The sequence below is a fragment of the Lactuca saligna genome, chromosome 4, assembly GCF_052625555.1.
Source record: "Lactuca saligna cultivar CGN05327 chromosome 4, ASM5262555v1, whole genome shotgun sequence".
NCBI lineage: Eukaryota > Viridiplantae > Streptophyta > Magnoliopsida > Asterales > Asteraceae > Lactuca > Lactuca saligna.
In genome coordinates this window covers 123,478,526-123,491,995 of record NC_136420.1, presented here as the reverse complement: position 1 = coordinate 123,491,995, position 13,470 = coordinate 123,478,526, and the positions used below count along the sequence as shown (strand labels likewise).

The following is a 13,470-nucleotide window of genomic DNA, read 5'->3' as shown; positions in this document are numbered from 1 at the left end:
AGGTTAACAACGGTGGCGGTAGGGGTGAAGAGGGTGGCAGGAGGCCACTCCGATGGTCTTCTGCCACCTGTTTTTGCTTACTTCGTTCGGATTTTGATGCAGGGAGTGTGGGGGAGGTTTGAGAAAGCTAAGTAGCTGCATAGCAGTGCCAGACACGACTAGAAAACAGGAAATAAAGTACGGTTATTTTGGGGTATAGAATACGAAATAATGGGTGTATTCTAAGGGGGGTGTATTAGATTTGAACACTTAATAGAGTACGGTTAAAGAACCGTACTCTATCTCTCACACTTCACATTACATAACTCCATATCACATATAATACAACTATACCACATATCTAATACATCTATTTACAACCATACTATATTACATCCAAAAAGAAATCAAATGCCTTAATACCAATGTTCTTGTCCCATGCCTCTGTTGGGGCAGCATCTGCCATGATCTTTTCCTTAACCATGTAGAAGTATCTAAACACCAAACCAATCCAAACAAATCAAATCAGATCACATGCTTATAATATGAATAAGCTACAATACAAATACAGTAGTATTAATATCACATCAAAATTGTTAGAACATTGGTTGGGTTGGGTTACCTTATCAATTACACCAAACTCTTTAGCTTTGGTGGAATGCATATAAAAAGGCCTTTTCATCACTTGTGTTACAATCTCCACTGACTAACTAATCAAACAAAAAAGTAGATATATTGCATATGTTCATCCAATCTAATTAGTGTTTCTTTTCTTGTGTAATTTTGTTTTGTTTTGTCATGTCATGTTCAAAGAAAAGAAACAAACAGGGCCTAAAAGAGTGAAGAAAAAAGACCAGTGATTCACATTTTTGTGTGCTTTAACAAGAGACAAACAAGTGTATCCTTGTTAATGGTTACCTGTAAGTAACTGATTGGGTAATTATAAATAGTAAAAAGCTAAAGTTGGTAGAAAAATTATATTCAAATCAAACGAACCAACCTCCTTTGCACATATGAGAACATCATTGTTTGTCATCAATCCAGATGATGGAACGCGAGGCTGTTGTATCATACAGCTAAAAGCAACATAGCAGTGACTCCTTATTAGTTCCTTTACTTCAATCTGTTCCCAAATTAGGTAAAATCATTGTTATATAAATTGCCATTATGCTTATTAAGCAAGAAAATAAATATATATTATTATATTACCTCTTTGAAATGGGTCAAACAATATTCAATCATCTGTATATTTTCTTAGTATTTTTATTTGACCATGAGAACACGAAAATAGAATATAAAGGTTACAATTATGAAAAAAAGAAACAAAGTATCAAAGTAGCTTACCAGGCTGATGCCAAAAATAAATTAATCAATTAACAGTGCTAATGTTGAACTTATCAAATTAGTTCTAAAGAAGTAAACACAAACTTTTATGTTAGGGTTTTGCTCTTTAAGACATTTCCTTGCACCTATTATGGTACCTCCAATGCCAATTTTAGAAACAAAAGCATCACTTTTACCATCTGAACCTTTCCAAATGTTGGGCCAGGTTGTTTCATAATGGATCTACAACATACAATAAACAATTAGATTTTTAAAATAGATAGAAAAACAAAAGTAGTTAAAGAAAGCTACCTTTGGATTTGTAGGATTCTTAAACTATTGAAGAATGTAAGCATTTGGTTTTTTAGCCAATATCTCCTCAGACTTCCGCATAACACCTTTCATTCCTTTAGTAGGATATGTAAGAACCAACTCAACACCAACAACACAAAGAATAATTTGTCTTTGCATGCTCATGGATGAAGGCATGGTGATGATGAACCTATAACCCTTTGCTGCAGCCATGAAAGCTAGTCCAATGCCAGTCTTACCACTTGTTGGTTCAATAAGAACACATTTTAGAAAGAAAACAAAAACTGTGTCAGATATATGGAAATTTTTGAAAATACACAATGATCTTCAAGGACATATCAACTATGTTAGCAAACATGTCCCGGGGATATGAGCCCTTTGCCTTTGCATCTGAGATCATGTTGTAACCAATCTTTTGCTCCACAAGTAAACACAACAGAACAAAATAAGATCAATACACGTATAATCATAATCATAATACAATCATAAAACATATCACCCATCAGATTCAATAACTTAGTTGATAACTATTGTGGTGTTGATTAATTTAAATCTTGTAAGACATAGTATGTATAACCAATTAAAAAAGTAATCAACTACTAGAAACATGTAGATTTGAAAATGAAAGTTTTTTACTTTAATGAAATAAGTAGCCGTCTTTAACACTAGAGCATGGTTCCATCATTTTCAATTTGGCTGCAATATGTCCAACACAACCTTCCACAACATCGTTGAGATAAACGAATGGTGTGTTTCCGATCAACTGCATGTATAAACAAAGATTTGTTTGTTAATACCTTGGGAAAAATAGCTGACATACGATCCAAAAACTTACTTCTGTAATATCCATAAACTGCAGTTCCTCTAAAAGACTCAATATCTATAACCATGAGAGAGAGAGAGAGACAGAGAGAGAGATGGTACAATGTGTTTGAGATATGTGCATGCTATTCTGAATTTGCTATGGAGAGCGGAGGCAAACATAGGGAGAAGTTTAAAAGAGAATCTTGAGTCTCTTTTTCTAGACCCTCGCTTCGTTCATTGCCTTCATCTACTGTTGACGTTTCTGATATGAAACCTCGTTCACTACCTTCATCTATGGATGTGTAATATATACATAGATGTGTATTTCTTAAGTCTCCAATGGCAAGAGAAATTTCACCACCTTGACCGTACACAAATTTGTATTCCTTAATTCAATCAAGGATTAAGCGAAATACGTACACAGATGCGAAAAATACATACATATATGTGTATTCCTAAACTCGATCAAGGATTAAGCAACATTGAGACACCTTGAACGTAAAAGTGAAACTTACTGATGGCGGCAACAGTCGGTGGTAGTGGTGGTGGTGTCGGCGTCGGTGGCTATGGCGATGACAGGGAGCATACATATTGGACAATTTTAATTTAGGGCTACTATTGGGGTAATAAGAAGTTAGTCTTAAAAATAAATAAACACATATGAAAAATAAACGTGTTATTTTCATTTTGTGACGTGTCTAGTATGTGTGTTTTAGTGACTGTATTCTATTACCTTGTATTGTATTTCAATTTTTCTAGTAGTGAGAATGTGGATGGTGGCGATGATTTTTTATGGTGATGGAGAGTGGCTGATAACCTCCTGCTGCCGGTTTTTCGTGGTTTTCCGGCGAAGAAAAAGGCAGCGGGATGTGGAGGGATGATGAAGGAGTCCTTCTTCGAGTTACCTCAGCAGGTGGTGAAGTTTTGAAGGTGGAATAGGGGTGGTGCAGTGTGGTGGTAGCAAGGTGGTTACATCTCTTCCTTCCTTTTTCTAGGCAGAAACCGATGAGAGGGAGAGAAGGGAGATGTGAGGTGGTGTTTTGGTGATGTTTTTGATCAAAAGGGGAAGGTATACGGGTGGTTTTGGGTGGTGGGTTATGGTGGTTTCTTGGTGGTGATACTACAACCGTGAGAGAGGGAGAGATATAGAGGGAATGAGGCTGAGAATGTTGTGACTTGTAAAGAAGGTTGGATCTTGTTTTATAGTCAAGCCATGCACATACAAGTCTTCATCCCCATACCTTCATATTGAAAAAGAGTATTGAGTGTTGTTCACGTGAAAAGCAAAAGAATAGCTGGACTTTTTTTTTTTTGCCTTAAAGACCATCTCTAAGTCACTTCCATTTTTTCTTCAAAAAATGGAGTAAAAAATGAGGTAAATAGTGTTTTATCTCAAACCTACTCCAATTTTTACCCTATTTTCACCCCAAAAAATATATTCCAAGTATATTCAATTCTTCCAACTTACGTGGGTTGTCAAACACACCCTTTTAACTAATTTGGTTTTAACAAAAATATAATCTATATTTTTTTTATTATAATAACATTAAATAAATAAAATTATATTTATAACATATTTATAAGCTTTTGTAAAATACCTTATTGATTTTTAAAATTTCAATATGTATTTAACTTTTTATAAGAATTTAATGAACAAAACACAATGTTTATAATTAGTTAATATAATTTAATATATAAAAAAATATTATAAGTATTAAATATTACATTTAAATTATAATTAATAGGTAAAAATAAATTAAAAATGTATAAATATATAAACAGAGCGACTAAAACCGACAACACAAAGTTCATCCCTATTTTAGGAGAAATGAATAGTATAACACCATATTTGGTGTAATACTATTCATATCTTCCAAAATGGGGGAACAAATGAGGGTGGATTGGAGAAGAATGACGGTAAAAATGGGAGGAAAATGTAAATGAGAGTGGGTTGGATATGCTCTAATAAACCTAGTGGTCCCACAAAGTAGTCTAATTCCTTAACTTGTCCAAAACATTTATAAATTGATGAATCGAGATCCCGACATCGAATTGCGTCTTCAAGTAGTACACCAAACATACTATAAAACTCAATAAGTCAGATTATCATGAGATTCGCAGTGAATTGGTCGGTTATAACTTTGGCCCTATATTCCAGGATGTCACAACAAAAATGTAACTATAGTGTCACTTATTTGGTAACGTGTCAGATTAATAGTAATTAGGTGGGGAACCCGATGCGACAAGTTCTTTCAGTATGAAATATGAACAAAATAACTTTACGTTTTAAGAATGACTTTTAAAAAAAAATTAAATTCCTATTTTTTACATATTCATTTTCACTGTAGGATGTAAAAAGTTTGTTTTTTTTTTAATATATTTGTTTTAAAAAACAAAAATTGCACCTTAAGATGGATTTGAACACAAAATGACCGGAAAATCGGAACTAGTCCCAACACGTATGCACACAAAATATGGGTACTGACATAAAATGACCTAAAGATGGATTTGAACACAAACACATAGACAGAAAACCATTCTTACCAAAAGTCATATAAATTTATTATTCCTAAAAAGTATCATTCTTTAATATATATATATATATATATATATATATATATATATATATATATATATATATATATATATATATATATATATATATATATATATAAAAGAATGAACATTGATTGATATTGCAATAAAATTATAAATAAAATAACATAATTAAGAAACAATATTGAAATCGTAATTTTGATAAACATAATAACTTTATTGTAATTCTAAAAAACAATTACATGTAGAAAATGTAAAATTGGTTTTTGGTTGATATTATCACAAAATTATAAATATAATAACATAATTATAGAAAAAAAATCTCATGGTCAAATTCAAAATTTTGTTATAATATAGTGATTTTTTTGCAATTTGTCATAATTATCATCTATGTTATTTTAATTTATTAATGGTGGGTTATAACCTAATTACAAATATAAAAACTTTCTCATGTGTTTTACCTTGTTGCAATGGTAACAAGTCCAAATATATTTTACCAAAAAAAATAAAGATTACTAAAGTATCCCTCCAAATAATTACATTCAACAGGAATAAAACAATTATGTTCAAAACCATTTTGAGAACAAAAAAAACTTAAGTATTAAAATAATACGTAATTATTGTGCTTTCTTTCATTTCATTTTCTTTATTTGATCGAACCATACATGTCACAACTATTTAAAGATCCGCACAGTTCGTGTTACACACGACTACATTAAGCAACAAAAACACCAAACAAGCAATTTTATATTTTTATTTTGCGAGTTATGTTATAGTTGTCTACATTAGAACCTGTGAAAAACTCAACTGATACATATGGAATTATGGATTTAAGATTTGTATATAATAGTTTTTTTATCATACACAATAATTTATGTATTATTAAGTTGTACAGTATAATATTTTAAAACAGCAATAATTGTGTATAGAAAAAAAATCGTTCTATAAACGAGAACATTATCATTAATCGTAATTGCTTGCAGAAAGGTAGGGAGAGCAGTAGTTGAACCCGTACCATATGTTTGCTGGGATCCAAACATTATAGTAGAAGGAAACCGCCCTCGTATTATACCCGTATACGTCTACTCTCTCAGGCTTCCACCCATCGTATCCGCTTCTGTATAAATACAAATAACATATCTGATACGTACATGGACCGTATATCTCAAACGTATCGCCGGAGCACCGCTCGAATGTCATCGTCGACGGATCATCTATCCTCGGTGCGTAAACCTAATCATCATGTCTCATCAACATTGTATTCTAATTTGTTTCGAAGTTTGAAGTCCGGACTATGTTTACAGAAATCAAACCTGATTGCCGTAAGCATCGCCGAAGGAGATACTGATTTGATCTCGAGTGTATCGGACGGAAGAACAGCTCGTCGTGATCTCCACGGTGAATGAACAGGTGCGTGCATTCTAGGAAAATCAAAAGATGTTAGTGAAAATTCTGTTTTGAATTTACTTAAACCAGATACTGGATCCCGTACCTGATGATTAGTTGAGTTGATCTTGAAGTTAGGGTTAGGTTGAGGTTTTTGGATGATTGATCTTGCTTGTGATGTTATGGAAATGGCAAATAGCACTACCAAACACACAGCTTTCATCATTTCTGGCCTCAACTAACATGAGTCGGTGCATTTATACAAGTGTAAAGAGCGACTTACATCAATCTACCAACACTGATGTACCAATACATCAACAATTCTCGTTTTTTCTCGAGGTTTTTGGTAGTACTGTTCAAATTATCTTCATTGTCCCCATCACTTTAGGTATTTACAAGAAAACCACTATTCTTGAAATTCACACTTATTCCGTTATTCGTTCCAATACAGAGCTACAGGCTTAACGGTTCCTTAAGAAAAACTAAAATTACTTACCAAGAGACTTTAGCATCAATGGTATCAGGCGATAAATCAGGTTCTAGAGGCCATGAATTCAATTTCAATTGGGTGTAGAAGGAAAGAAGAATATGTGATTTTGCCACTGAAATTGGGAATCTTGTGTAAGAACAATTTTAATGGATGACTCGCATTTGCTTATTTCTATAGATATTACAGTTCACAAAGGATCCTTAGTGTAATTCAAACACCACCAGTTTCAAGCTGATTAAGAGTACAACTGAACACTGATTCTCTCTGAAGATTTTACCAAATATAACATATGATAGGAATATTTAACATTACATTGTACATAATGGATAGAAAAAACTCAATAGGGATTCCTCCCAATGACCCATATAGCCAAGATTTACCACTAAATCCATTGACATGTCAGTGCTAGAGACATTCATGATTCAATATTAAATATAAGTATATAGTAATTTCTGCATTTCATGGTGTCAATATGCAGAACACGTGACATTTATTCCACTTGGAATACTCCAAACAAGGGCATCATCTGCGCACCAGTTGTTCTAGAACCTCTTTACACTCTGCCAAAAGTAAACCGAGTGAATTTGCAATGAAAAACAGTTGTTGATTATCTCCCTGCATAAATGACAAATTAAACTCTCTCCCAGTTTTCTTCCTGTGTTTCTTGATGATCTTCAAGAATCCTGTTTTTATGTTTACAGTTAGTACAATTCATGGAAACCTATAATATAATTATAGCACTTTCTCTGAGTTTTCTGCAAGGATGAGAATGTATACCATCACAATTTAGGACATTATAGTGAAGTAGCAAAACCAGTTTGTTATGGAATTGCAGGAGATCACTTGCCATTTGTGCTGTATATTCACTGCTATATTCATCAGCTATCATGTCTTTCAACACCTATATGTTTATTTCCAATATAACAACACACGAAATGAATTTCTTTACCATAAAACCTATAACATAATTGAGTGGATAACTGGATACAAGACTTAACTACCTGGAATCTGATTATGTATTCTTCTTCAGTCCTCACAAAAAAATCATTCATCCTTTCAAGTTCATTCTTGAGTAATTGTTGAAAACCCTCATGGCGTCTTTCTGGGTCCATTAAATTCAACTGCTTTTTCAAGTCTTTGTAAGACATACACTCACTTTCCCATTCAGGCATGATAATGGATATCTTAACGCGAAATCTTTTTCCAAATTTCATCTTTTTTTAAAATTTTTTTTTTTTCTCAAGAAGGTATTGCACCAAAGTTTGAAGTTGTCTTCTTTTAAAGAACAAACATTGTTAAGCATATTCTATGGATCAAAGAATCATTCCGTGTCGATACTTCTTCCTACTAAGAATTGAGAGTCAATATATTCGAAGTATATTCTTATAGTTTTTGTCATTTGGGATTAATATTATTTTATTTTTTTCTTTTGCATTAGATAACACTAATCATATGGTTGACAAAATATATTCGTCCTATAAGATGTATAGCCGAATGATATTGATCGATGATTTCTAAGATAGGTTTATTAAAGTAATCTCCTTTCTTCCACTAGTGTATTATTTTATACATCAGATGTATATTGCATGTTATAGAAAATTGCTAGGTCATCAAGACTTGTTAGTTGTTGCTTTTAGCCTTGTCTCTAATATGCTTTTCCATGAAATGCATTGTTTTTGTCTTGTAGCCTTGTAGGTGCACTTAGATAAAATTAGAGTGACTTTCTGCTTGGTTTCTATGTCTACTTCTCCATATTTGCACTTTTATTATATAAAATAAGGTATGTCGAAAAAGGAACGTTATTTTTTTCGCTTTTGGTCCCTATCTGCAGGTTTCATTTCGATTTTGATCCTGCGTCATCAGCTTTTATCTTCCCAAACTATTAGCTTATGCAGCATAACATGTAGTTCAGAAAAAAAAAGTGTTTGAATTAGCTTATGCCATATCAAAACATAGTAAAGTGATAAGTTGTATTTTAGTGTTTTGGAAATTCTGCTTATATATATATATATATATATATATATATATATATATATATATATATATATATATATATATATATATATATATATATATATATATATATATATAAAATGACAAAAAAGGACAAGGGTAAAATGGTAAATCTATATGTGTGTTTATGGTCGTGCAGAAGAAAAAATGAGGCTACGATCAATATGGATTTCTTAGGGTTAAAGCAATGGTAAAAGAGAAAATTTGTTTCCAAGTATAAGAAACACTTTTTAAATAATGTTAAAGCAATGGTAAAAGAGAAAATTTGTTTCCAATTACAAGAAACACTTTTTATATAATGTAAGTTAGAAAGAAACAACTTATCAATTTTTTTTATTTAAATCATGTATTTTATTTCATCCAAATAATTAAAAAAACTTATCAATGGTACCAAACTGTAACAAACTAATAAACACCTTAAATTTGTGAAAATTACCGATTTGGTCTTGTCTCCACCTTCATCTCTCTTCTTGATCTCAATCTCCCTTCTCGGGAAAACCTAAAATCATTTTCAACGAAAATCTTAAAAATCAAATCTAAAATTAGTACAAAATCAAAATCAAAACCATATTATAAATATAAACCCTTAAATGGACGCATTATTTTCAACTGAAAGATATGGCATCTCAAAGAACATGTCAGCACTCTTCTCACAAACAAACGCCAAATTCGTAGATTTTTAGCCTCATGAACCTCAGTACCTCACACAGGACAAATGGGATTTCATTAGTTCTTGCAGTGTTCCACTTTGATAGCATAAGTACCAATATACATGAACTGGCTCAAATCCTTGGGCGAATATGACATGTGCACTATAATGCCCCAAATGGCTTTTTCCATGCCCACATGTTTAGTGGTGGTGTATCATGAACATGTGCAATGTCCTCATTTAACGATAGTTAATAGATTATAATCGCTGAATTTTAGGCTAAAAAACTTACTGAAGGCCAATAGAAACGAAGATTCTGAATAGAAATGTCAAGTGAATAGCACATGGGGGACCAATGGAAGAATATAGAGAGTATACCCGGTTAACATCTGATATCTAGATCTATACAACTACATACTAAAAGGAAAAAGAAAGCTCAAGCTCAGATATATCCCACAATCATGTCTACACCCTGATTTAGTACCTAAATTGACATTCTCTAGGTATATTTCGAGTATTTGTTATGTATGACTTTATATATGCTTTTGGTACACTCTCATTTGTTAGCGACTATTGTAACTACAGTACTGTGATTAATGATTATAGCTTAGAGGAGTATGTTGGATCTAATTAGACACAAATGGACCCATCATAAGTATCATTGTCTTGACCTAAAATTCAAATAAATTCGACACTTAAGGGGCCACTTTCTTAAGAAATTTAACCACCTACTCCTTGTGGCTCATTATTAAATGTAAGCAATTATGTTTTTATCGTAAACCCCCAAAAGAAAATCAAGTGATAAGATTTTCCCTTGGGGATTGGCGTTTTGCTCAACTTGGGTTATCTTTGTTTTCAGAAGGATGCTCTTATTCATAGAAGCACAAATCAAATTATCAAAATTACCTCTTATTTTTCTTCCCATTTAAAGTCACATGTTAATAAACATGGATTTGTGAGCTATCTGATATCATCGATGCCAATGTAGTTTAGGAAAACTCTGTCAAGAACTTCAAGGTACTACTTGACATACGTTAATCAAAGAGGGAATGGAATGCAAAAAAAAAAAAAAAAAAAAAATCTTGTTTGTTTGCCACTACAGAGTGGAAAGGAGGATTCATGAAATGTTTTATTTACATAATTTTCAACAAGGTTATTCTTTCTATAAATTTTCAAAAAATAAAAATAAAAAATAAAATCTATTTTGAGATTTGAAATTTCATGGCATTTTTTTAAACAAAGTTTTTCAAAATGATAAACTTTTTTGATTATTTGAAATACATATACGATATAACAAATCGTGAAATAAGTTTATATGTACTTTAATTAATCGCGATCCATCTCTAGTTGATTACATTAAGAGGCGGACGCAGGATTTCACAGTAAGGGTTGCACTTGGAAGCCAGGGGTTGTATGGTAGTAGAAAATATAAATTTTTCGAAAAATTTTCCACTACAACCGGAAAAGTTGGGGGTTACCGGTGCCACTGTGGACTAACCCTAGGTCCGCCCCTGATTACATTTTTTCCTTAGTTTTATTTTCATCGAACTTTTCTAAATGGTTTATTTCATTCAAACCAACCAACCGAACGAACATGATAATGAAATGTAATTACCTTGACGATTCCATTAGTTTGTTCATTTGGATCCTTGATACCAAACATACCAAGAGATTTTACTTCTTAATGCATATCTCCACATATGCACTTTTCAATGGTTCCTGGGGCCCTATATTCCTTAGACCGGAATGAGTGAGAGGAAAGTTTCCCTCACTTTTTGTGGGTCATATCTTCCATTCCTTCAGTTTTTTTTCCCTTATCTAAAACCCAAGGAATGAATAGGAAATTTTTCCTTCATTTTTTTTTATTAAATAAAATTAATTTTTTTGTTATGAATTATAACTTTTAAATTAATACTAAACATAAAATTTAATTAAAAATAAAAAACATTTCATTAATTAAAATAAAACTTACATTAAACCTAAAATTTTAAAAAGTAGAAAATTTAAAAAAACACACACACACAAAAAGTAAAAATCAAACAAACCAACAACGACCTACGGAAAATATTTTTTCAGAATTTTTTCCATCTTCTTCATCACGAGCTCGAGAGCCGGTTCCGAGAGATGATTAACGTTTTCCATCAAAAACTTTATGTCCTCAATTTCTTATCTCTCCGTCCGCTCATTTTTCTTTGTTTCTTCTTTTTCTTTGTCGAAAGCCAAACGTTCGGACAAATTTAGATTATATCGATCAAACGACGATGTTATCTTCCGCATTTCGTCAATATTCACGCTGAAATCAGATGCACTCGAAGAAGTCCCTTTTCCCTTTCTCTTTGCTTTGTCCATTTCCATTGGGCGGACAATTTCTTCTAGCTCGAGTTCGTCGTCCTGATTTAAATCTACACCGACTCGAGCATCGGAGGAGGTTGTGTAACCACTAGAGCCCGTTTTCGTTCGCTTTGATTGTTTGGACTCCAAAAATAAATATTGCTCGTATTTTTTTCCACCTAGGACTTTGGACCAATAATTTCCAACAATCGTGCCGCTTGAATGGTTTTCCGACTTCCTCAAGGTAAAACTGCAACGCTTCTTGAAGTATTTCTTCGTTGCATCGGCCGCTTTTTCGTTGGGTTTTTAGGTTGTTGTACAACCCGTTTATTTTTGAAACCCCCTTTGCTATTTCTCGAAACTTCGAATTAAGTTGATGTTTCGTACGGTAGTCGTCACATTTTCCTAGCTACGCTCGAAATCGTTCTAAAATGCGGAACCAATAATGGTCTTCCGGTTGTGCGTTTCCCTGAATCGAATCTTCAGAAATATTAACCCAAAGTTTTGACCAAAACTAGCTCTTTGTGTGGAACCCATGTTGTCGGCTTTTGTCTTCCCGGTTGTGCGACACCCTCGCGCGCTTGTTTTTTCCCTTTACGTCTTTGTGGTGGTGTTGTTGGTTGAGTTTCAGGAACCATGTCTTCTTCTTCCGCGTCATCCGATTCATCGACAAGTTGGTGTTGTTGAGTTTGGGTTTGAGTTTTAGTTTGAGTTTGGGGTTGAGTTTGATTTGGCGATAGTTGATCCGAAAATACAACAAAGTTTGAAAACATTTGCGTCGGAACATTTGGAACTTGCACCGGGTAATATTGGCCAACATTTTGATATTGGAATTGTAGTGAGAATTGAATGGGAGCATCGAGCTGGGGACGGTAAACTCCTTACAGGAATGAATCGTTAGCAAAAATGTTTCGAGTAGGGATGTTTATACTCGAACCATGACTTTTTTTTCCTTCGATCGGAATTTGGGGTTTAATTGTCAGGATTTTTTTTGTTGATATAAAGTAAAGAGAATAGAGGGTAGTGTGATGTTTGATGTTATATGTATGTATTTATTAGGGGTGTTCGCGGTGCTGTTTAGAGTTGAAACCGCAAACCGCACCGCACATGCGGTTTGAGTTTTTTGGAAACCGCAAACCGCACCACAAAAGCTCTAAACCGCATTATGCGGTGCGGTTTCATGCGGACGGTTTAGGCGGTTTATGCGGTTTGATAAGTTGTTTCAATTTATAACTTTGGTTGTTATTAATTATATTTAAACACTTTCAAAATTTATTAATTATATATACCATTTAAAAGGCATAGATATTGAAAACAAAAAAACCACATAATGTTTTGCTAAGTTGTTATGACTTATGAAATTTGATATCATAGTCTTTTAAGTTTTTAATTATCATATTTAGCCATCGTGATATATAATAAAGTTGTTGGACAGTATGAAATATTTGGTGATTGAAACCTTTGATATATATATATATATATATATATATATATATATATATATATATATATATATATATATATATATATATATATATATATATATATATATATATATATATACGATGCGGTGCGGTTTAAACCGCGGTTTGGTAACTATAAACCGCAAACCGCACCGCATAGTGCG

General features: G+C 32.7%; 2 protein-coding genes and 2 long non-coding RNA genes across 4 annotated transcripts; 1 reads left to right on the top strand and 3 right to left on the bottom strand.

Annotated features, from left to right (window-relative positions):
* Window positions 1-290: 290 nt before the first annotated feature.
* On the bottom strand, window positions 291-3,574 carry LOC145038793 (uncharacterized). Its single transcript, XR_013679574.1, has 4 exons — window positions 1,615-3,574; window positions 980-1,545; window positions 602-689; window positions 291-473 (listed from the first exon to the last, which is right to left on the bottom strand). It is a non-coding gene; the product is annotated as an uncharacterized LOC145038793 (long non-coding RNA).
* A 2,222-nt stretch (window positions 3,575-5,796) lies between these two features.
* LOC145042726 (embryo-specific protein ATS3B-like) lies at window positions 5,797-6,712 on the bottom strand. The gene is made up of 3 exons (XM_078991195.1): window positions 6,467-6,712; window positions 6,288-6,395; window positions 5,797-6,207 (listed from the first exon to the last, which is right to left on the bottom strand). The coding sequence occupies exons 1-3, from the start codon at window positions 6,584-6,586 to the stop codon at window positions 5,938-5,940; spliced, it is 498 nt and encodes a 165-aa protein (XP_078847321.1). The 5' UTR covers window positions 6,587-6,712; the 3' UTR covers window positions 5,797-5,937.
* Window positions 6,071-7,752, top strand: LOC145042727 (uncharacterized). Its single transcript, XR_013680736.1, has 3 exons — window positions 6,071-6,197; window positions 6,279-6,384; window positions 7,329-7,752. It is a non-coding gene; the product is annotated as an uncharacterized LOC145042727 (long non-coding RNA).
* On the bottom strand, window positions 7,373-10,027 carry LOC145042724 (SPX domain-containing protein 2-like). The gene is made up of 5 exons (XM_078991194.1): window positions 9,805-10,027; window positions 9,300-9,362; window positions 7,852-7,971; window positions 7,628-7,751; window positions 7,373-7,533 (listed from the first exon to the last, which is right to left on the bottom strand). The coding sequence occupies exons 1-5, from the start codon at window positions 9,856-9,858 to the stop codon at window positions 7,373-7,375; spliced, it is 522 nt and encodes a 173-aa protein (XP_078847320.1). The 5' UTR covers window positions 9,859-10,027.
* Between the last annotated feature and the right edge of the window lie 3,443 nt (window positions 10,028-13,470).